Source organism: Castanea sativa, chromosome 1 (assembly GCF_040712315.1).
Source record: "Castanea sativa cultivar Marrone di Chiusa Pesio chromosome 1, ASM4071231v1".
In the NCBI taxonomy this organism is placed as follows: domain Eukaryota; kingdom Viridiplantae; phylum Streptophyta; class Magnoliopsida; order Fagales; family Fagaceae; genus Castanea; species Castanea sativa.
In genome coordinates this window covers 61,098,854-61,123,388 of record NC_134013.1, presented here as the reverse complement: position 1 = coordinate 61,123,388, position 24,535 = coordinate 61,098,854, and the positions used below count along the sequence as shown (strand labels likewise).

The window sequence follows — 24,535 nt, the reverse complement described above, 5'->3', positions numbered from 1 at the left end:
CTACAAGTGTCGAGATGCTGTCGAGCAGCTGTCGAGCCTCGGGGCTAGAACAGCTTCTCAGAGCTTGATAGATGCAGCTGTTGAGTCAGCTGTCGAGCTTTAATGAAGAGCACTTCTAAGCTTGTTTCTTGGACAGACTTGCATGGCTTTAACACTTGATCTTGAAACCTTGTTTCTTGAAATATTAACCACATCCTAAATCTACCCAATTACAGGTAAAGTTCGTTTTGACAAAGGATTAGCCAATTACATATATAATGAACGACATATGTTCAAAACAAGTGAAACACATATGTCCTAACATATTTGATTTCCAGTATGACTTATACCTTTTTGTGTGGTTGGGTCTTGACCCTTAAACTATACTAAGGCCTATGAATCTGGGATAAAGGAGTTGGGACTAGCCTCATTAGGATTGCACCGCAAGTCAGCTTGTGTGCAAGTCGGGCTCACCCAATGTTGAGACAACTCAGGGAGAGCACCACAGGCTGAATTTAAGGTGTAGTCGTGGCGGGGGCAACTACTACATTAGAAATATGCCACGGCAGAATGTTATAATAAAACGTACTAGATAAAGTCACAGTAAGCAACTAATACCATAAATAAAATAAGCAGTGTTACAGTAGAACAACTGATACAACAAATAGAAAAAGAAGAAAAATACTGCAGCATGACATATAACACTAAAGCAAAACCAATAACATTAGGACTACCAACGCAAACTAAAAGGGACTACCATAGAGCGTCCAGTAATGCAATAGGGATGGCCTTATTTTCCCCAATCTTGGGCTAGGCTGTTCAACAAGAACAGGTCCAGAAAGGGAGCCAATCCCCAACACGAGTAACCTCAATGTAGATTCTTGCTATAGAAATTACTTGTGCTGGGAAAAGGGCCTAAATGGTTTTGAGTTCTGATTTGTGGGTCAAAGAGAGTGGGAATGTTGAGGGGAGAGAAAAGTTGATCTACCAATGCATACCTCTATTTCTGCCTTATTTCTTTCTACTTTATGTTTTTACTCTTCCTTACCACTTAGTTTTCTTATTCTCTTTTGTTAGGTTTCTTTTCTTTTCTACTCTCTGTGTTTTTCCTCCTCTCTCTATATGTGCCTTCCATCCCTACTCATGGCTACCTCTCTTCCTTTTATACTGCTTGAATTCATGGGATTTCTCCCTTTTGTCCCTAAGGATGTACCAACCATTTTTGGTTTCTTGTAGGCATCTCTCTAGGATTGCCCACTAAACTATTGGTTACTCAGCCACTGCCTTTGCTCAAAGTGTGCTTGCCATACCACTCTCCATTTCTAGACAAAATTCATTGTTTTGTTTCCCTCCCCACTCCCCCTCACTACCTTACCTCCCCCTATACGAATAAGGGTTGATAACTTTCTACACCTACTCCTATGGCATGCATCAAGTGGTCTCAGCCTGTATTTACTTCTTTTGGAAGAAATGTCATCCTAGAAAAGCATTCCGCCCAAAGAAGCCTGTGCAGGAACCCTAGAATAGACTTCTTTTCTCCCCACCACCAAACCACACCCCCTAAATCCCTTGACCAAGGGCCCACCTCCCATGTATTGGCTGGGTACAAGTAGGTGGTGTCCTAGGCCTTATGTGTGTGCCACTACCATCTGCGTTTATCTCCTTTTGCTCCCATGCCATTCCTGTCGTTCCTGCGTTGTTGTCCTCTGCTACATGTACGGGGTCGTGTTTGTCTTTTGTGGCGTGAGGGGTGTGTGGGCTTTTAGGTTTACATTACCTGCTTTCGTTCCTCCATGCACTTGGCATTGTCTAGGCAAAGGTATTTCCCTGTATAGCCCACTGGGCTTCCACTTCTACCATTCTCCTTCTTACCCCAGCCAAGGGCCTTGTGGCTGTTAATTCTACCATATCGGCCTATTGGGTTTTTACATCCTTCCTTGAAATTCCTTGGCCCATTCACTCTATCTTTACCTCTTATTCCTCCCATAAGCTTACTGGCTGTCATTCCTGCCATGTTGGCCCATTGGACTTGCTACCTCTTTCCTTAAGCTTCCTCGACCTATTTACTCTATTTTTTACCTCGTATTGTCCCCACTAGCCTACTAGCTATCATTCCTACCATGTTGGCCCATTAGGCTTAATAACTTGTTTTTACTAGTCATATTTCAGTTTCCTTTCACTTCCCTTATTGTTGGGCTTCTTCTACTATTGGGCGTTTTATCAAAAGTGGGGATCAATAATGATAAAAAAGTAATCATCATAGAATCAACATTATAGGTTGAAATTTGTGGTGGGCCTTTTATGATCTTGGGCTGGACTGCCTCTTGCTGTAGTGAGGTCCAAGTGTTCTGGATATGAGAGTTGAAACCGGTCCAATTACAACCCACCTTAGGCCGACTTGTGCACAAACTATACCCCTTTTGCTGAAACTTTGGTCACATGCTCATGGCAGGCGAAGCTATTACAGAAGAGTTATGGCACAAAAATATAGTATAACAATAATAAAGGCAATATGCTTCCTATTAGATGAAATAAATAAGGACTCCTTAAGAAAAAGAACGATATAGCAATAAGAAACATACTATAAGTGAAATTGCAAAAGTAAGAAAGGAAATAATTATGATATATAATAAAATCAAAAGGAAAAGGTTAGTCTACTATATTCAACTGTGTTATGAGGAATAAGACCAAGGAGGGAAACCACTTCCTCAATGTAGGTAACCTCGCAGAAGGATCCTGCTATAGAAATTATCCACTTTGAGGGAACGGGTCTGAATGGCTTATGCCCCAAATGAATCTTTTATCCTCAACAGAGGGTATGCTTTTAGAAGGAGAGAAGGGATTAGCCTATTGATGCATGCCTGTCATTCTACACTCTTTATTTCTCTTCATGCTTCTCTGTTTTTTCTCTCCATTTTGTTACTTTGATTCTTTCCCACTCTTTTCTTTCTTTCTTAGTGCTTACTCGTGTAGTGTTATGGTGATGGTGGTGCTGTGATTCTCTCCTAGTGGTTGCTACTGTTGGGATGATTCTACTGTGCACAACAAAAGCCTTTTATATACTGCCTATCGTGACTAGTTTTTACCATTTTACTTTTTTCTGGATGTGGGTGCCCTTCCCAACCACCCACTGGTTTATCAGCTGCCCAGTCACCACCACTTACCTGTGCTAGCCGTGCTACTCCCCATTACTAGACAAAGAAAATTTTTTTGCTTGCTCGTTTACTGTGGCATTCTTATCCACCACAGTGTGGGTATTCTCTCTTACTATCCTTCATGGCATACAGCTAGTGGTTCCAACTTATCTTTTCCTCTTTTGGGTAGTATGTCATCCCAGCAAGAAATTTACCCAAAAAGAGTTTGAGCGAGAACCCCAAAATAGGTTTTCCCTTCTCCCCACCGCCAGACCATACCCCCTCTTACCTCTAACCCATGACCCACCACTCCTATATTGGCTGGGTAAAGATTAGTGATGTCTGGGCCTTGTGCGTGCTCCACTTTTATGTATGTCCAAACCTTGTTTGCTGCTCATGCATTTGCCATGGACTGGAGGCTTATTTGTGCATTCTGCCATTCATTCTTGACCTCTTGTAGAGTGAATTGTTTTCTGATCCTCCATTATTTATGGCTTGCTTTCCCTAAGGGTTAGGCCTTGCTTGATTGTGGGTTTTTCTCTCTTTTAGCCCACTATTTGTTCCTTTCGCTGGCTCACCAATATTTCTATCATGCCGTTCTGTTATTTCTGTTGCAATGCTATTTGATCCATGCTTATCGGGCCTCTTTCGAGCCTACTGTATGCTCTTCCCTCAATTAGTTACAATGTCTCAATATTGTCATTGGGCTTATACTCATGTTACTTTGGGCTTCCTTGACCCATTACATTACTTGTGGACTCCTTTAGACCATTTCTTCTTCCTTGGGCATCCTCGGCCCATTTACAACTCTACATTCTCATGGACTTTTGCTAACTCTTTTAGGCTTCCCTAGCCCAATTACCATATCCTTCATCCTTAGGGTTCATGGGCTTTCCATTAACCCCTTACTTTCTTACTTCATTACTTCAGGTCTGTTGTGGCTCATTCTCACTCTTCTATATCAAATAATGTCCATGTGTTTACTGCTTCTTCCTTTGAGCTCCTGTAGGCCCATTTGCTTTTCCCAAGGCCTATTTGTTTACTTTATGGGCCTAAAACCCATTATTCCTGTCATTCGGGCTTGATGGGTTTTTTTTTTTCTCTCAATCCACCAACTCTTTTCTTGCCCATATTGTTGGGCTTCTTCCTGCTGTTAGACTTTTCCAAAATGAGCCTCAACAAAATTATATCCAATTTATAAAATTAATATATATATATATATATATATATATATATATAATAAAAATGTGCATAGGACTGTAAAACTGTAAATCATATTTTTCAATATATATATTGAATTTACCATTTCAGTCCCCTCAAAGGCACAAACAAAATTTCCAGGCTGTGTGCCCGAGCAAATTGGCAATGTAAACCACAAAGACAATTCCATCTGCTTGACTGGTAGGTTCAACCTTTCAAACTTGAAACTAGAATATATGCCACCGAATAAAGGCATTTAGAGACCGTTGGAGTGCTATCATTTTCTCACATGAACTGTCTAACCTACTCAAATAGTTACAAGTTATAGCTTATAACTAATTTACTGCTTAGGGGAAAAAGAGTTATCACCAATTTACTGCCATTTATTTAAAGAGCCAAAGTAAGCTAACAATAACATTTTTTTTTTTTTTCTAGCCTCCCAATCTTATATAGGAAATTTTCAAACAGTCAAATGTGATAGATATGGATTGGCTTAGCTTCTTGTGGGTTTTTTCACTATTCATTGCACCCCAATTGACAATTGAACTTATTTCCCAATTCACTGTCATTTATTTAAAGAGTGAAAGTAAACTAACAATAACATTTTTTTTCTAGCCTCCCAATTTCATAGTAAGTTTTTAACAATCTATGTGATAGACTATGGATATGCTTTGCTTCTTGTGGTGTAATCGTGGCACCACCAAAAGTCAAGTGGAACATTGCACCCATCCAATTGACCATTGACATTAATTATTTTCCACAAGTCTTATATCCATCTATGCAATCTTGCTGCAGTTATTATGATTTGTTTTTATGATAATACACATTGACAGAGTTACTAATCACAAACATAATTTGTAGCTCAACTGAATATTTCCAACCGAAACTTTTAGAATTCAAATCCTCTCTCCTCACCGTATCTACCGAATCATATAAAAACGTGGATATAAAAATAAATAAATGACAAGCATACTCTTTCGTTATTAGCACTTTAATTATATTTATAAGGGCTTCTCTTGCCTTGAAAGTTGAGAGGGCAAGCCCTATTGCTGTTGGACACGTAAAGAACATTTTCTTTTTATTACTAGCATTTCGCAAATGCTTCTCTCACCTTAAATGGGCAAAATAAACTGTATTTTTTTTTTTTTTTTGAGAGAGCAAAATAAACTGTTGGTCACATAAAGATATTATTATTATTGATAAGATTTATTATTATTTTGATGAAGATATTATTATTATTATTATTATTATTGTGGGGGGCCGAGGACCGAGGATGAAGATCAAGGGTTAAAAAGAGATCTTAGTTGGGATGAGGGCCGAGGACTCAAGGACAAGGTTGCCTGGAAAAGTACAAAGAGTAAACTAATGATATATGGTAGAGAGAGAAAATATCTGGTTTGGGGGTAGAAAGCCTGTGGACTCCGCATTTAATACACTGCACCTAGTTTCCTGGCCGCATTAAATGAGGAACAACAGCTTTATCAGCTGCATTAATGTAGAGGTGACCTAAATAGTGCGAATCACAGCTAGGCAGTTTCTTTCCACCATCTTCTACAAGCAATCGGACAAGTGTTAACGTGAGAAAGGGGTTAGGTGGGAGATTGACGTTGGAGATGCAAGAAGGAATGAGTATAGATAGGGATGAAAAAGGCTAATGTAGGAAAAAAAAAAAAAAGGACTATGAGAATTGAATGAATAGTAATATTTGAATGTAATAGATATCTCCTCGGGCAAGCCTGTGGGAGTGTGTCTTTTTTCTGCTTTTATGTTGAATGGTATCCTTGGGACACAGCTGTCCGTTGTTGTTTTATTCCCTCTCTACAAATTCTTTGTTTTGGGCCTTGGGTGATTGAATCCACTTCTTGTTTTAAGTGGGCTTTAATACCTGATTGGATTTTTAGTCCTTACAATTATTATTATTATTATTATTATTATTATTATTATTATTATTATACGGTCGTTCTTGACTTGTTATATATATATAGAATAGTCCCATGCTTCCAACTTGTGGCTACCCCATGCGTTAGTTGGACGTATGCTCGTGGTGGTAGCTAGGTTTAGAGATTTTAGTAACAAACGAAAAATCTAATAAAGCAAATAGCTTACGAAACCAAAAGAATATTCAGATAAAACTACTCTTTTATTTGTCTTTCTATTTCTAATGGGAAAAGTCATAGTTTATCTTCTCAGCACACTCTACAGAACTCTACCTAACATATATATATATATATATATATATATATATATATATATATATATATATAGTGACATTTTACTCAACAAAATGTATCTCTCTAGTCTAGTAGCTGACGCTATAATCCTTACAAATTCCATATATCATAGGTGTTTATAAAATGCAAAGAAAGAATCTATGTGCCTTTCAAGCTTCTATCAATTGAAGCACTAACTATGCGTGTCTTTAGTTGTGCCGTGCTGCCAAAGTTTAGATACTGAACATGAAACCTACATGAGATCTATTTGAAACGAAATCAAAATGACGACCCTGTGTTCCCATCTATAAAAACCAAAGCTTTTCTAATCTAAAATCAATCAGCAGGGTCAGGGATCAATTAACAGGGTAATATCTGAGCATGGGTTTAACGGCTAAGTCGATGGTGGCTGTTCTTGCAGTGCTATTGCTAGTGTACTTGGGAGTGGCCCATGAAGAAGCCCCGAACCCGAATACGCTGGCGCTATGCAGTAATTTATGTGTGCAAGATGTGTTCGGGTGCCTCATAGACTGTTTTTCAAAGGGGCCGGGCTTCCTGGATATATTGCAATGCCTGCTTTCGTGTAGCCATGATGGCAATAAATGCTTGACTGGTTGCACCAACATCCCCGATACACCGGAAAGAACTTAGTCCTACAGCGTTCAGTTAGAACTGTTCGCATCAACCAAAGCCTCCCATCAGAATAAATATATACAATGATGATATATAATTGTAATAAATCATGCTTATGAGCTTTAAATAAAATGAAATCACGACACTAGTCTTCTGGTGATTTCTTTCTTATTGAATTCATCAATTATATTTGGCTCATGAGCCGTAACTCTCCCCCTCCCCCCTTTTTTTTCTTCTCTCTTGTTCTTTTCCCTTAAATATATAAATCAGTAATGCTACACTCCACTTATGCAGTCAAAGTACTTTCAAAATCAATGGAGCAAATGCCCATTAATGAAGTAGTCAGTACTTGTACAGACTTCTTTTTCAACAATGTTTAATCACCATGCTGCTACAAAAGCTGGGTGGTAGCTAATATTTCCCGATTTAAAATTCTATTCATTCACAATCAAATACAAATAAGTTAACAGCAATATGAATACATTCCCAAAACAATAATTCAGATCGATTCCAAAGGAAAATAGTTGCAACAAATTTGTGTCTTTACCAAAAAGGCTAAAACAAAGTCATCCAGAGCTAAAACAGTTCCCAGAGTACAACAGCTAGACTGGGGTATTCAAGAGCTAGAATAATGCTAGTCCCACGTCACTCAAACTGGACTACAATTGATCATGCATATATCATAATTACCCATTACTATGGTTTTGGAAGCTGCAATATGAAGGTAAATATGTACAGAGTAAGCAGCCTATGCGCCCATGCCTAGCCTTGAGATATTCGACCTCTCTTTTCCTCGACACCTGACTGAGAAAATCTCTGCCGAAGAACTTGCATAACATCTTCTATTTTCACATCTTTACTTGCCAAAAGAACCATGGCATGATAGAGGACATCCGCCATCTCTGAGGCAGTACGTGACTTATCTTCATTCTCCTCCAATGTTCGACACAACTCATCTGCTTCCTCCCTGGAAATGAAAGTTCACATAAAAATCTCAAGTCAAAACACAGACACAAACACATACCCCTCATACAGATAATTCTCTTTGATTTATTGAAGATTTCTTCTCTGACACATTCTTTATTATTTGACTAAAGCAAAGAGAGTATCCACTAAAATCAATCGACAGTCCAATAAAATCCATACTACCTGATTTTTGAGCACATAAGTTTATTATCAAGTAACAATCGTTTTGTCCACGAGGGTTTTCCATTTTGTTCTGCTGCTAATTCTGTTTTGTGTTGGGAGATTGTTGACTCTAATGAGTACAAAGTGCTTAGTGCCAACTTATCTCCTCCAACCTGCAAAAAATGGTCCGAATTACTTTTAAAATCTTGCTAAATTATGTTTGGAGTAATGCAGAGAATAGATGTGTTAGCATTGCTTATCAAATTTGATTGAAGGAAAAAACCTGTTGATGTTCTTTTAAATCAAAAACTGATGTATAATAACAAGTTTCTGACCCTGTGTGGCAGGTAGGCCCATCAGGCTTCCCTAGGTAGATTATCTGACAAATATTTGTGAGTTAAAGTTGAATGAAATCTAAGAAGAAGAAAAATACAAATGAGCTAAAATTTTCCAAGTAGAAGCCTTCAAAACATACAGAGTCACAATCACAATCAAAAAAAATATCATGAATATTGATGAAATTGTTTGAGGTCTCTCCCTTTGTCCACAACATTGACCGTGATCTGCTATAGAATGTTGCCTTCTGAGAGGAAATGGCTGTAGCAACTGCATCTCGGTTTGCAACGCCTTGCATTAATATGGCTCCTGTATCAACATTTTGAGCTATTGCCACCGCCAAACCTTTGTCATCCCATTTTACACTGTCTAACAATGTCTGAAACTGAAATACTATTTGATTACACTCCCAGTTTATTTGTAAATGCAAAATTTCAGTCCTTAAAGAGACTAAAGAATGCATGAAAATATAATAGAACCAAGAAATAAATTAAAACAGATTAAGGCACCACCTTTCATATTACAAACCATGTGAACATAAAGTTGAATCAAGAAAAAAAAAATGATAGATAGATAAGGGATAACATTTCAGATTTAGGTGTCATTAGTACTTTAAAGGCTTCCTTTCCTGTCATATTAAACTGCAACTATGGGTGTGGCCTTAAATAGCTCCAACTATCACAAATATAATCGATTTTTTCACAAATCTCAAACCATTGACAGAAGGCCCACCCCCTGCCGGGGGGGGGGGGGAGAACTCAGCCAGCTTACCTAAGCTTATGATTTTGTTGACATATTATCTTAATATTTACATACCATCCCAACAATTAATTAAAACCAAGATGCCAAGATCTAGCAAAGATTGTTGCACTCATCACAAACCAGAGAGAGAATGTTTGTAGAGTTAAAATACAGTGATAAAAGGAAAAAGGGAAGAGGGCCATAAAATTCAATTTTTATAATTATGTCTTCACTACAAAGGGAGCATTTAAACTTGAATAATCCAAATCTTAGTAATTATGGCTTCACCATAAGATGAAATAGTATACTGCACGATTTGCATAAGATGAAGCCTATGAGAATTATCAGAACGGTTTATTCAAAAGAAAATAAGAAGCATGGGTTAAGCATCGATGCAATCAAGGGGGGCAGGGGAGTGCAGAGAGGGGGGAGAATGAACAAAAGAGGAAAAAAGTGAAACCAGTTGCTACTTGTACAAGTAATTATGTAATTGAAACTTGAAAGTTTATGGTGTCCCACAAAGCTGAAGTTCATATAAAAGTTCCTTTCCAACATCAACAACAATATTGAAATCAAGAGCCCATATGTAGCTCACATAATCAATAAATGTTGATTATCAGGCCACCATGAACACCACAAGAGAAATACAACAGAGAAATCGGGAACATGATTCTTAAATAGTATTATCTTTCTTCCCTTTGCCATAAATGTGAAGGTCCATACCACTATGACCATAATAGAAACTTAAACATGTGTGGTTGACTTTAACAGAAAACAAGATGTCAAACAGTCTGTAATCAGAGGGTGCAGGGCCTGCTGGCTCAAGCAACACTAAAGGCGTAGTAATGTGCATGCATGTGTGCTGGAGCAAGTGCACACACCTATAGAGATGCATTATACGTGCATAATACCTTTAGGTATGCAACTAAGCATGGATACAGATGTAATTATTGGCCAGCTTGGATGGAGGGGGAGAGAGGAGGAGAGAGGAGGAGTAGAATAGAGTTGGCTGAAAATGATTGTCTTCGAGGGCAGGAGGGAAAGTGGAGGTCGGAATGTGAGCTCCAGTTTTTTTTATTCTTAAGTATGGAGTCCAGATGTAGCTTGAGTAATGATATAAAGCATCTAATCAGGCAACAATGGACATCTTCAAGAGATGTTTATTAGATGAATGGGAAACCCAGCCATCAGATTTCCTTCTCCCTATTTTGTTTTCCAGACACGTAACAGTACCTACCATTAGTCCATAATGGCCACAGTAGACACCTGACTATGGCTGGTTAAATCTTGAGCTTTCATTATTATATAGATAATGATGTTGTGAAGGCCTGACAGGGTTTTCTCCCCCATTAACTTCACCAACACAAATTTGAGAGAAGATAAAATAGAGATTAGTTGGGTACGATTACTAGTGCCTTCTAGTAGACAATTTATGCCAAGGGTCTCAGTCAGTTTTTTTTTTTTTTTTTTCACATCTCTAAGACTCTAACACCACTCTTAACATAATATCAAAAGCCAATAAATTTTTGTATCCCCACCATGTCGAGTCCTAAAATTTCAAGAATCGGTGTGTCTCATGTTGTGTCTGTGTCCGTGTCAATGCTTCTTAGAATATCAAATCATAACCATAATTGCAAAGACACCACTGTAAATTCAAATCCTATCATTTGCAACACATTTCTTCCGTATTAAATTGCCACATTCTTATTTTTAGACTTTTTTTTTTTTGGAGAAAGTCTTATTTCCAGACTTTATTCCCCCCACACACACACATGCACATGCTTTATATAACTAAGCTAAGCTAATAAAGAAATGGGGAAATAGTAGAGTGTACTAGAAAGATGCTTTTTGAAAACAATTGGCTTTTGATACTATGTTGATACCTGGAAGATCAAATTATTGATTCAGTCCTTACAGCATCAACCAATGCACACAATAGATAATCACAATTGAACGGTCCAAATGAATAACAAAACAAACACTCAAGCAAAACAACAAGCACATTAGTGGCAATAACTTTAGATTATTTTAGTAGAATACCTTAGATTCAAGACAAAGACCTTTCCCTTGTTTATTAGTGGAAGCATAAACAAGATGATGGGTCTTCTTCTTATTGATGTCCCAACTGTAACCACTATGGGAAATGCAAAGACGGGATCCAGAGGACACTCTCAGAGATTGAGGGCACAGAAAATATGACACCGCCATTATAGAACACCCCCCCCCCCCCAACAAAAAATATGTTAGCTCTCAATGCCTCTTTTCACATTAGTTCCGGGCCATCCTGGAAATATAAAATGTCACCATGAATTAAATTGAGGTGAAAATACCTTCCTTTTTTTTTTTGGTTGTTGTGAATTTAGTTTTTATATTTATATTTTTGTAGGTATATATAATGAAAATTTTACTCTAACATAATTTAAATGTACATGTGTTATGTAAATCTAATTTAGAATTTAGAAACCACTGACACACTACCAAAGTAAATTAATATATTAAAAAAATTACAAATTATACCATTTAATTTTGGCATGTAAAAGCATTGATATCAGTATCCGTTTGGGAATAGTTTATTTAGCTCAAATTGAAATTTTTTTTTATTAAAAGTGTTGTAAATAAAGGTAAAAATTAGCTGAATTGTGCAGTGAAACCCATAAATAGTACCATTAAGTGTAGTGAGACTCATTAATAGTAGCAAAAATAAGTTTAAAGTTGAGATAAGCTTAAAAATTCAGTTCATCCCAAATGCACACCAAGAGTCTGTTTGAGATCTGTTTATTTTGCTAAAACTGAAAATTTTTTGCTAAAAATACTGTAGATAAATGTAAAAGTTAGCTGAAACAGTATAATGAGACCTATGAATAATATCAAAAAGTGTAATAGAACCTATAAATAGTAGCAAAAATAAGTTGAATAGTAAAATAAGTTGGCTTTTTAATTTTGAGCTAAACACACTCCAAGTGTGACAAATGCTAATTTTTTAGCATTTAGCACACAAAACACCAAAAACCCACCAACATGAGATGTTCCAAATGCCAAATAATTTTGACATTTGCTACGATACCATTCTGCTAAGCTTGTAGCATTGTCAAACTTGCCATGCCATTCACCACGTCATTCAGACCTATCATCTTTAGATCTCTCTCAATTAGCCAGTTGTTATTGCAGTGGTTGTGGAGGTTTTTTTTTTTTTTTTTGGCTATGATTTTTCTTTTTATGAGTTGTGGTGGGCTAATTTTGGTGGGTTGTGGTTACAGCCACGAGGGTTGGTTGAATTGATTTCGAGTTTTGGTTACAGTGATCAATGGTGATTGGTTAGTTTTAAGTGGCAGTGGGTTTACAGTTGTGGTGGAATGTAGTGGTGGTGGAGGTTTTCAATTTGGTGGATTAGTGCAGTAGGTTTTGTATTTATTTATTTATTTATATTGTAAGAGTTTTTTAAGGTTATTTTAATGGGTTGTATATATTGTTTTAATGTATTGTATGGAATAATAGAATATCTAATGTAGGTAAATTGTAAAATAATATATTAAAATAGATAAAAATAACTTTTTGATGCGTCAAAATTGTATTATTTTTTAGCACGGCTAATATTGATTATCTTATAATTCAATCCTCTAACTGTTTTTTTTTTTTTTCACTTCATTTCAATCCTTTTACCTTTAACCTGTTTTTAATTTAATCCTTCTGTCCAAACCGCACTCCTCAAAAATGATATATAATAGCTTAAGTTTTGTTAGTTTTAAAAATTAAAGAAAAAAAGCTACAATGAATTTTTAAAAATAAAATAAATGCCTAACATCAATTTAAAACCCAAACAACATCGCTCAAGAGTGGAGGGATACTATTTTGAATTTTTGATGATGGAGAAAGCTGAGGGTGCAAATGAAGGAAGAGCACCAAATCAAAACCCAAAATTGTCATCCACGTCATCTTTGTTAATATGATAATGAAATGAACTTAGGAGGATTTTTCCAAAATACAATTGAGTCCAGTTGTTAGGTCATTTTATGAAAGTTTTTATTGAAAATTAAAAAAAGAAATTATCGAAAAAGGTTTTTTTTTTTTTTAAGTAAAACCCAATACAATTTTATATTTATATCCGACATTTTTGTGAGATAAGTTACAAAGGATGATTTAGAATAAAGGAGCTATATCACTAGGAGGTAAAAATATCACAGCTAATTGTAAGGATTTTTTTTTTTTTTTCAAAATAGCCAAATCTCTTAAATAATTTCATTAGTTAGCAAGGTTTTAAAACTTTTTAAGAATCTAACAAATCGAGTTCTTTGAACTCGATTTCGTTATGCTAAATCGAGTTATTTAGAGTCGAGTTCCATAGAAATCGACTCTCAGAGACTCGATTTCCATGGTTTCCCACGGACCCAACGAACATCAAACCAGCACAAGAAAAAACAACAAAGCATCATTAAATTGAAAGACCCAGACAAGAAAAACAACAAATTAGAGTTTCACCTTTGCAGTGCTTTGTCGTCACTGCAGTCGCTGTCGTCGCCTCTCGCTGGTTTGTGTTTCTTCCTTGCTAGTTTGTGTTCTTCTTTGTTTAAGGTTTCTGAGTTTTCTTCTTTGCAAGTTTTCTTCAGCTTCTGGGTTTTGTTCTCGTTCTTCAATTTCTGGGTTTTTTTTTTTTTGTGTTCTCATTGAACTCGATTTCAAACTGGAACTCGACCACTCTTTACTCGATTTCAAAGGAAAAATCGAGTCCAAAAGACTTGATTTGTTAGATTGCTAAATAGTTTCAAAATTTTGCTAACTAATGAAATTGTTTAAGAAATTTGGTTATTTAGAAGAAGAAAAAAAATCCCTAATTGTAATAATAAACTAGAAAAAGTGTATGCCGTAAGCCTTAAGCTAAGTCGAAGCTTGTTTCATGCACCATCACTTTCTCTAGCAACTGATGTCTGTTTCTTTCTTTATAAAACCTTTTGCTTTCAATAATCTTCATATTACGTTGTTACCTTTCCGCTTTCCCAAAGTTGCTTCTTTATTTATTTTTATTTTTTTAGCACGGCTAATATTGATTCTATTATAATTCAATCCTCTAATTTTTTTTTTTTTTTCACTTCATTTCAATCCTTTTAACTTTAACGTGATTTCAATTTAATCCTTCTGTCCAAAACGCACACCTCAAAAATGATATATAATAGCTTAAGTTTTGTTAGTTTTAAAAATTAAAGAAAAAAAGCTACAATGAATTTTTAAAAATAAAATAAATGCCTAACATCAATTTAAAACCCAAACAACATCGCTCAAGAGTGGAGGGATACTATTTTGAATTTTTGATGATGGAGAAAGCTGAGGGTGCAAATGAAGGAAGAGCACCAAATCAAAACCCAAAATTGTCATCCACGTCATCTTTGTTAATATGATAATGAAATGAACTTAGGGGGATTTTTCCAAAATACAATTGAGCCAGTTATTAGGTCACATTTTATGAAAGTTTTTATTGAAAATTAAAAAAAAAAAAATTATCGAAAAAGTTTTTTTTTCTTTTTTTCTTTTTTAAAGTAAAACCCAATACAATTTTATATTTATATCCGACTTTTTTGTGAGATAAGTTACAAAGATGATTTAGAATAAAGGAGCTATATTACTAGGAGGTAAAAATAAGTGTATGCCGTAAGCCTTAAGCCTTAAGTTAAGCTAAGTCGAAGCTTGTTTCATGCACCATCACTCTCTCTAGCAACTGCTGTCTGTTTCTTTCTTAATAAAACCTTTTGCTTTCAATAATCTTCATATCACGTTGTTAAAACCATGATGATCTCTCAAACTCAAACTGAGCTTGGTGCTTCTGCTTCTACTCCAGTAACTCCACCACCATCCCAACAAAACTTTGCACTCTCACTTTCACAGAGAATGCAAAGGGACACTTGCTTCCATTGCCGCCAGCAAGGCCACTGGGCCAGAGATTGCCCTCTCAAGAAATCTCAGCCCTCCACCTCCTTCTCCAACGGTCTTGATCTCCCCCTCTTTCGCTGCCCATGTGACCTCGGATTCTGTCTTGTTCGGGTTTCCCGTACCGACAAGAACCCCGGCAGAAAGTTTTTCACTTGCCCTGGCATTAAAGTAAGATCAGACACTCTCTCTCTCTCTCTCTCTCTCTCTCTTTTCAATTTCCACTACTTTCTGACTGTTTTTTTTTTTTTTTTTTGCTTTACTTTGGTATAATAATGTAGGGTAATAAATGTGGGTTTTTTAAGTGGTGTGACGAAGTGACAACTGGTGAAACTAGCAAGTCTCCTCCTGAAGGTGTGTATCCGTATCCTAAGTGTTCATGTGAAGCGGGAGTTTTTAAAAGAATTATGCTGAATAGGAGCCCAAATGCGGGTCGAACCTGCTTTATATTTACATCTTAATTGTTTTGTTTACAATATTATTTTATTATTTCAAGAATATTATTTTATTAATGAACTTTACTGGTAGAGTACCCTAGAAACTCTAGAAGATCTGAATCCGAATAAAGGAACTATATCACTGGGAGGTAAAAATAAGTGTATGCCGTAAGCCTTAAGCCTTAAGTTAAGCTAAGTCGAAGCTTGTTTCATGCACCATCACTCTCTCTAGCAACTGCTGTCTGTTTCTTTCTTAATAAAACCTTTTGCTTTCAATAATCTTCATATCACGTTGTTAAAACCATGATGATCTCTCAAACTCAAACTGAGCTTGGTGCTTCTGCTTCTACTCCAGTAACTCCACCACCATCCCAACAAAACTTTGCACTCTCACTTTCACAGAGAATGCAAAGGGACACTTGCTTCCATTGCCGCCAGCAAGGCCACTGGGCCAGAGATTGCCCTCTCAAGAAATCTCAGCCCTCCACCTCCTTCTCCAACGGTCTTGATCTCCCCCTCTTTCGCTGCCCATGTGGCCTCGGATTCTGTCTTGTTCGGGTTTCCCGTACCGACAAGAACCCCGGCAGAAAGTTTTTCACTTGCCCTGGCATTAAAGTAAGATCAAACACACTCTCTCTCTCTCTCTCTCTCTCTCTCTCTCTCTCTCTCTTTTCAATTTCCACTACTTTCTGACTGTTTTTTTTTTTTTTTTTTTTTGCTTTACTTTGGTATAATAATGTAGGGTAATAAATGTGGGTTTTTTAAGTGGTGTGACGAAGTGACAACTGGTGAAACTAGCAAGTCTCCTCCTGAAGGTGTGTATCCGTATCCTAAGTGTTTATGTGAAGCGGGAGTTTCTAAAAGAATTATGCTGAATAGGAGCCCAAATGCGGGTCGAACCTGCTTTGTTTGTCGAGTCCCAAGGGTATGTCCTCATTGTTACTTTGGATTTCCTTAATTAGATTCCAATTTGAAGTTGTATGTACGTACGTGGTGGTTCTTTAACATAATTCTTGTAGCTAATTTATAATTTCTGGATTCTTGTGTGTGGTTGCTTGACTATATCATATGGTCGCACTCGTACCCAGTGTACAAAGCTCCTAATTTTGAAGAGTGTAGTTGCTCAAATATATAACTTGCACAGAAAATATTGATTTAAGCACTGAATCCTTAAATAAGTTCACCAACTCATATAAGTCACACTAAATTTGGGTCTTTCTTTGCCATGGCGTGTCATTTGTATTGGTACAACAAAATATGCGTGCGGGATGCTTAAATGTGGTTTGTTTCATGTTCTATCTTTCTGGTTGGCACTTGTCATAGAATTTCATTTGCTTCAAACAATTGAATCATTTGATAGTATTTGATTCATTTATCAATGACACTCATGTCTTATGTACTTGATGACAAGATAAATTTTTTATGCCAAAAAGGGAAGCTCAAGATCAAGAACAGCTGGTATATTGTTGATGGCTTGATTAATCCTTCTTGCAATACCTGTGACTTATTAACATGCTATATAATGGAAATGTGAATGCTTCTTGTGCTCATAGCTGTATTTTTCATTTAACACACATTTCCATTGATCCACCAGCAAGCTTAGGCATAGGGTACGCATTTGCACAAACTGGAATTCAATCATCTTATAAATCATAAAGCAATATTTTGTGATATAAGTTCTCTCAGTATGCAAAATGCAAAACGTGTGGTACTTTGATAATTTTAATTTTGGCATTAAATTTTGTAAAATATATGGGCCAATTATATGATCTTGTTCAGTTCCAACTACAGATGCATCAACTTGTCCTTAAACTAAGACAGATTAAAATAAACTGAGTAATTGGATAGAGGTTGATCCAATGGTGGCATTTCAGGAGAGCCGCCTGTGTATCCTTTTGTAGCATTTTAAAATCTTGGATTTTCTGTTTTTTTTTTTGTGTGTTAGTTGATATCTGATTAATGGACTGTGGCTTTGAGACAGGGTTTTGGAGCTTGTTGTTTCCTCCAATGGGAGGATACTCAAGAAATTACCACAGTGAATGATATTGCAGATGAAAGCAAACATGAAATATGTGCAAAGACTACTTTGAGAAAACATCCGCTCGATATTGACTTGGGTGATTCAAGCATTGAGAATCCAAAAAGGATGAAGTTTGATTCACTGGAGATGGAAAGTCCTCAACATTTCCCAACTGTCGCGCATGCACGTGAACTTTTTGGGAAAGAACAAGAACCCCTCATGGAGAGGGGGGTAATGTGATGAAAGCTCAGATAAATCCCCCTCAAAGTGTATCGAGTCCTCTTCAAATCTCCAAGGCCTAGTTATGCTGGAGGCTGAGTCAAGGAGTCCCATTATGAAGAAATCACTGGTAATTTCCCATCTACGGTCTCCGTCTCAGATTCGTCGCCGACAGGCAGAGTTCTGGAGGCAGATTACTGATGCTGGAGACACATCTACTGCGGGTATTTTCTTGTGTATATCCATTTATCTATCTGTATTTTATACTTGATGGCCAAAATAGAATCTTATCTTATATTAGCTGTTTCTCTTGCTGCTTTTTATTTTAGCTAACTTGCCACACCCTTGTCTCTTGTTTTAATCTTTATTTCTTCTTCTTCTTTTTTAAATGACAGATTATAGCAATCAAATCTTAGGTCGTCATATTCCGGGTTGGCTGGGCCAGCTTGCTTTTCCTCCTCCTCGATGTTTATCAGCTCTCCTAGCTACCACGGTGTTTCTTTTGCTGTAAGTGTGGTCTTACGCTCCATTTCTTTGGGTTTTTTTTTTTTTTTTCCTTTCACCTTTGGTTATGACTCCAAATTCATTATTTTTATAGGTGTTTTCCCGTCATTTGATCCCATGTTCGTTCCTCAAGATAAAAATGTGTCTAATTATGAATGCTTTAGTTACCTGCCTCATAGTCCTTTAAGATGGGCCATCATCACAAATATCCGGTCAGGGTGCTCAGGCTTTGTGTGATGTTTCTCTGGAAATGCCAATTGCCAGGAGTCCTCCTGCTATGTTAGAAGGCAGAATAACAACGTTAAACATGGAGGTTCTTGAGCAGACAGTGTTGGATGTCCAAAATAAGCTTCTTGCCCATCTAAAGTCCATGGCACAGGAAGCGGAATCAACTTTTAATGTTTTGGATATTCTATTAATCAATCATGCACCTTTTCATGAGCTAGTGAAGAAATTCATTGTCTGTGCATCATCACTAGCTGACAAAGAAAAGTCAGTCAACCAGGAACAATCTTTGCATGCATTGATTGAACGGTATCATAGTGAGAAAGTTAGGTATGATGATATTTCTCACATCCATGGTGAGACAGAAACTGCTTTAACAGCCTCCAATCGTCGCCTTAAATCACTTCGTGAAGAGGCTTCCTGTGTCAAAGATTTGCTTCTTCGAATTGAGAATCAGTTGTCCAGTTGTGAGGCTGAGACAAAGGAGCTAGAGGATCGTTCGAGTGAGATTTCTAGGAATATGTTGGAGTCCCAAAAGAGTTTGCAGGCTGCATATGAGGAAGCAGAAGAGGCACTGAAGCTTCATCAACTGAAATTCTGTCAGCAGAGGGAGCAAATGCAAAATGCAATCATGGCAGGGCTAGAGTTGGTAAGAAGTAAGCTTCGGAAGTGATTTTGTATTAACCTTTAAAACAATTTAAAATATGACATGATGCTAATATAGAAAAATGTAGATAGTGCCACTTAGTAGTGTAGATTGATGTGTCCCTTCCCCTTTTCTCTCCGAGCAGAAACGCTTATAGCTCAAGTTTTTTTTTTTCCAAATTAATAAACGCTTGTATAACACTATTCTCAGACCAATGTGCTTTCTCTTTTTTTTCCTTTTTTCTCTTTTTTGGTAATTCAGTGGGATTAAAGAAACAAAACAATCTTACAAAGAGTCTTTTGGACCACCAAAAACAGGGGAAACAATCCACACACACATACACAAAAACCACAGCACTGAGTCTGAGACAGAGCAGCACTCACAAAGTCAGAAAAATCGAAGTGAGCATCAACTTATCCTTGCATCTGCTATTTTTCCTATATTATTCCAGAATTAAACTTGCCAAAAAAAAACCAAATCTTTTTAAATTCTTGACCAAATATGTGCCATTGGGCTATCTAACTCCAGAGGAGGGTGGCCCAAACCATGGCCCAATAAGCTGACCCAAACGCCACATGTGAGATTCATTGTAAAACAAAAACAAACAAACTCTTTTCACAATTAACTATTATTGTGAGTTTCTCCAAATAAATAAATAAATATATATATATTATTGTGATTTTCTTCTCGAAAAAAAAAATTATTATTGTGGTTTAGGATTAGCAGAAGTACATTTTACCGTAACAAAAAATTAGTGCATTTTACACTAACAAAAAATTAAAATGACAATCCGACCAAGATATTTAACATAATCCAACTAGTTTCAAGCTTACGATCCAACAAAAAATCCACTATCAATTATAAAGATCATAAAATTTCTTCCAAACTATTTTCATAAAAGCACAAACTTAAACTAACCCAAATCCCTAATGCTCCCACCAGTGCTCTCACGCTAATGCACTTAACTACACAGTTTTTTTCTTTTCTTTTCTTTTCGTTTTTTTTTTTTTTTTTTGGAATGCTTTTGTCTTTAACTATCTTACGCATCAAAGCTACGTATCAATGTATTTATAGGGACTATTGCCTCTTCCTACTTAAAAATAAAATAAAATAAATAAATCAGTGCAAGACTAGTACTACTCTTATTAATGTTGAAAGTAACACTTAAATTTAGCTACAAAATTGGTCGTAGCATAAGATTGTAGGCTACAACATTACTCAATATTTTTTTTATTATATTTGAATTTTAACAAATTCACCACTGGATTACATCTTCTTCTTATATCATCAATTCTTGCAAAATTTCTTGAAAATTAAATATCAATAATTATGTTATCAATAAATTGTTTAAATTGCAAGTTTTTGTAATTTAAAATCATACATAAAATATAAGCTTATAGAATATATATATATATAATAAATAACATCCAATTGACATAAGATATGTGTATTAAGAGTATAAAAAATTCAACGGTTAGATTTTCAAAATATGTAACAATGTTTATTTTATTGAGTAAGTTGTAGCCTTATACTATACTACAACCAATTTCTTACCTAAATTTTATTCTAATACACCCCTTGTTATTCTTATTAAAAAATTGCACAAAAAAGTCAAAGAATTTACAATGCAAAAAAACCCTACTCACTAATTAGGATTGGGATCTAGGTATTGCACCTAAAGCAATAGCTCTCAATAGCTGAGATTGAGCATTGAAAAAAAGCAACTTTCAGTCTCAACCATTGAATAAATAAAGTGAGAAAAAGTTAAAATATGAAAGGTGAAAAAAAAAAATTTGAGTGTAGAGTGGATAATTGCACCGGGTGCAAATGCCTAATCCCACCAATCACATATACAAACTCTAACACTATAACTCTTCAAAGTTCATACACATTCAAATAGCATGCTGTTTGTTCCTAGGGACTTCTAGTGATGGTGTCTTTGTAAAACCACCGGAGGATGGACTGGAGGCGATAGACTTGATTATATGCATAGTTAAACATAGTGCAAAACTTTGATCTCTCTTAATCTATGCTTCTAGGGAAGCATGGAAAGAGCTCTTGCTCTAATACCAATAGTGAGAAAAAAAAAAAAAAAACAAAACAAAACAAAAATACACATATGTAGCAATTTTAACATCAATTTAATACTATTATCATTATTATTTATTTATTTATTTTTGTGTATGCCTCAAGATATTAGCATTGATCATAATCGAGTACTTTATTTCAAAAAGTTCGAATAATTTATCAAAATGTAAAACTTAAAGAATATTACTCCAACAAATAAGATTAAAAAAGTAGTTCATTATATATAATATAATTTAACATCAAAGACAACCAGTCAAATCCATAACGTGCAGCCTTTATTTTCCAAAGTCCACATCTCTCTTTTCTATCTTTCCCAAAACCAAGTGATATAAATTAAAGAAGTGACATAAAAAAGAAGAACAAAATGTTCACTTATCACTCTCTCTCAAAGTAACACCATCAGCACCAAAGTCCCGATTACCATAACTACAGTCATAAATCCAGCCCTTAATCCATGAGCTGCTGAGCATAACCAGGATTTGGTGAATTTGCTAGTGCCAATTCCGGAGGACTATTCGTTATCGAAGTGTGAGGGCTATGTTCTCCATTAGACAAGACAACTACAATTAGCTTCTGATCTCTTTCATTACATTTCCCCTCAGACCCACCTATGAAATAGGATGGTCCTTAATGGCTCAACTCAATCTTGGTCATTCCCTCCTTGTATTTTTCAATTGGCTTCGCTTTGTTGCAACTCTCGTAGTCTTCTTTTGTCACTCTTAGTACTGAGTCAACTTTGGGGTCATACTCACAGACTGTAGGCAAGAAAACGAGGATGCATGCATTAGTGTTAAAGTAGAAAGAAAATGCAAGAATTAAAATTAAAAATCATATGGAAAGTAGTAAGAAATAAATCAGCAGAAATATGCTGATTCATGATAACTTCACAAATCGTTGATTCATGATAACTCAACGGATCGTACAACCATTGTGCCAGCAACATATCATTCAAATTTCTGCCCTATCAACTCAAACTAATTCATATTCTAAAACTGCGAATGACTCATTAAAATTAAATATGGAATGCAATAATGTCCAGTGAAAAAATGAAATTCTCTTCTCTTTTATTCTCCTTATAATTTCGAGGTAATTTCAAAATCAAATTCTAAATTCTAAAAAAAGAAATTAATTAAAAATTAGACTATTTAAATTATTTAAATTCTCCTCCTCAGAGTATTATTGTTAACTAAAATTTGAAAGTAATGAAAGTAAATTGCACAACATTTATTTGATTTTTGAGTACCAAAAGACCTGTAATATAAACATCACGTGGTATTTTATTGGGAAAAAAAGATTTTTTTTTTTCAAAATAACACCAAAACTCATACAATTTCATTAATTAGCATGTTTTCAAAACTATTTAGCAAACTAACATCTCAAGTGCAAGAAACTAGAATTTGTTGCGCTAAATCGAGCATTACTAACTCAAGTTCTATGCGTGGAAATCAAACGAAGAAGAAATCCAGAAGAAACCCAAGCCCAAAAAGAAGAAACCTGGACCAAACGAAGAAGAAAAACAAACCAGAAGAAACCCAAGCCCAAAAGGAAGAAACCCAGACCAAACGAAGAAGAAAAACAAACCAGAAGAAACACAAAGAAGAAACCTAAACAAGAAACACAAAGAAACAGCAAACCACGAAGAAGGAACAAACCGGAGAGATCAAACCCAAACAGAAACCACGAAGAAGGCAAACGCCATGAACCCATATCTCCCTAACCCAAACCGTTCGACTTAGACTGAACCCAAGTAGCGACGGCAAAGGTTTCAGGAGGAGGCGGAGGCGGTGATGAAGCTCCAAGCGAAGATTTTCTTCTAATTCCTTCATTTTCTTCTCTGGGTCTTTGGGTTTGATGATGTTTCGTTGAATTTGGGTCTTTGGTTTGATGATATTCTGGTGGATATCTCAGGGAAATAGAGTCTTGAAGACTTGAGTCCCATGGAACTCGGGCTTATCACACTCAATTTAGCACAACAAAATTGAGTCTCTTGCACTCGAGATGTTAGTTTGCTAAATTGTTTTGAAAACATGCTAACTAACGAAATTGTTTGAGATTTAGTGTTATTTTGAAAAAAAAAATCCCAAAAAAAATGATCACATCTTTATTAAACTTTATTTATCTATTGGACTTTTTCAAAGTTATCTTTATAGTTTATACAATTTGTTTTGGTGCCAAAGTAATATATGTCATTTATATGGAAGCCTCTTTTTTATGTATGTTTAAATTGAGACATTTAGAAAGTTTAAGCTTTAATTAAGACTTTTTAAAATCACCCCCAAATTATAAGGAGAATTACATAATTTATAATTCATCGAGAAAAGTTATTTAATAGTGCACGATACAACTTTTTTTACAATTTATTTTATAATTTTTGAAGTGGTTGATAGTGAGTGATAGGAAAAAAAAATAGTGAGTCTAAATGTTAACTGCATCTATTACTCATAATCGATCACTTCAATAATTATAAAATTATTTATGAAAAAAAATTGTCCTCAGCATTACTGAAAGTTACTTAGAATTGAGATAGAGGATTACTAAGAGTATCGCCAATTTTGAATCGCTGTGTCTCCACCCACTGATTGAGAGACACTGAAGGCGATGGAGCTGGCCATAAACCGTTGCCTCCAACCAAGAACTCTCTGGCTTCAGCCGACGTGAATAGCAAAAACAAGAGGGTAAAAACTGGGAATATAATTCTCAAGGAAGCCATTGATTCAAGCACAGGGCATCACATTAATGAACTAACAAGCTACTCTATACACAAATGAACTAACAAGCAACTCTGTTTAATACTGAGAGTTTGAGACCCAAGCTTAGGCTTGTGGGTTTGTTTCAAATTAAAGCAACCGAGGGTACATTATTTGTAGGGGTACTAAATAATTAACCCTGGAGTGAAATGGTTTTTTTTTTTTTTTTTTTTGCTTTTTTTTTTTAATTTTAGTTTTTGCATCCATCTAAATAATTCCATATCATAATACAACTTGGCTGTTTAATAGGCAGATCTATGTACCTTCATGTGTTTTAGCAAATAAAAATAATAATAATAATTGTTATTATTATTATTATAATATGTGCCTCCACAATTCAATATGGCATATGGATGAATTTTTTATCAGATA

At 35.7% G+C, this 24,535-nt stretch overlaps 2 protein-coding genes and 1 pseudogene across 3 annotated transcripts; 1 reads left to right on the top strand and 2 right to left on the bottom strand.

Annotated features, from left to right (window-relative positions):
• Positions 1 to 7,573: 7,573 nt before the first annotated feature.
• Positions 7,574 to 11,628, bottom strand: LOC142644268 (histidine biosynthesis bifunctional protein hisIE, chloroplastic-like). Its single transcript, XM_075818916.1, has 5 exons — positions 11,402 to 11,628; positions 8,760 to 9,005; positions 8,568 to 8,663; positions 8,306 to 8,457; positions 7,574 to 8,123 (listed from the first exon to the last, which is right to left on the bottom strand). The coding sequence occupies exons 1-5, from the start codon at positions 11,567 to 11,569 to the stop codon at positions 7,919 to 7,921; spliced, it is 867 nt and encodes a 288-aa protein (XP_075675031.1). The 5' UTR covers positions 11,570 to 11,628; the 3' UTR covers positions 7,574 to 7,918.
• A 3,939-nt stretch (positions 11,629 to 15,567) lies between these two features.
• Positions 15,568 to 19,554, top strand: LOC142608989 (uncharacterized). 2 transcript variants are annotated; one of them, XM_075780646.1, is made up of 6 exons: positions 15,568 to 15,631; positions 16,070 to 16,329; positions 16,457 to 16,639; positions 17,696 to 18,177; positions 18,349 to 18,460; positions 18,552 to 19,554. In XM_075780646.1, the coding sequence occupies exons 2-4, from the start codon at positions 16,120 to 16,122 to the stop codon at positions 17,972 to 17,974; spliced, it is 672 nt and encodes a 223-aa protein (XP_075636761.1). In that variant the 5' UTR covers positions 15,568 to 15,631; positions 16,070 to 16,119; the 3' UTR covers positions 17,975 to 18,177; positions 18,349 to 18,460; positions 18,552 to 19,554. The 2 variants fall into 2 exon arrangements, with proteins under 2 accessions (XP_075636761.1, XP_075636754.1); XM_075780639.1 differs by lacking the exon at positions 15,568 to 15,631 and having other exon boundaries at positions 15,902 to 16,329.
• Positions 19,555 to 21,863: 2,309 nt separating this feature from the next.
• Positions 21,864 to 24,126, bottom strand: LOC142631467 (early nodulin-like protein 12; annotated as a pseudogene).
• Positions 24,127 to 24,535: the final 409 nt, after the last annotated feature.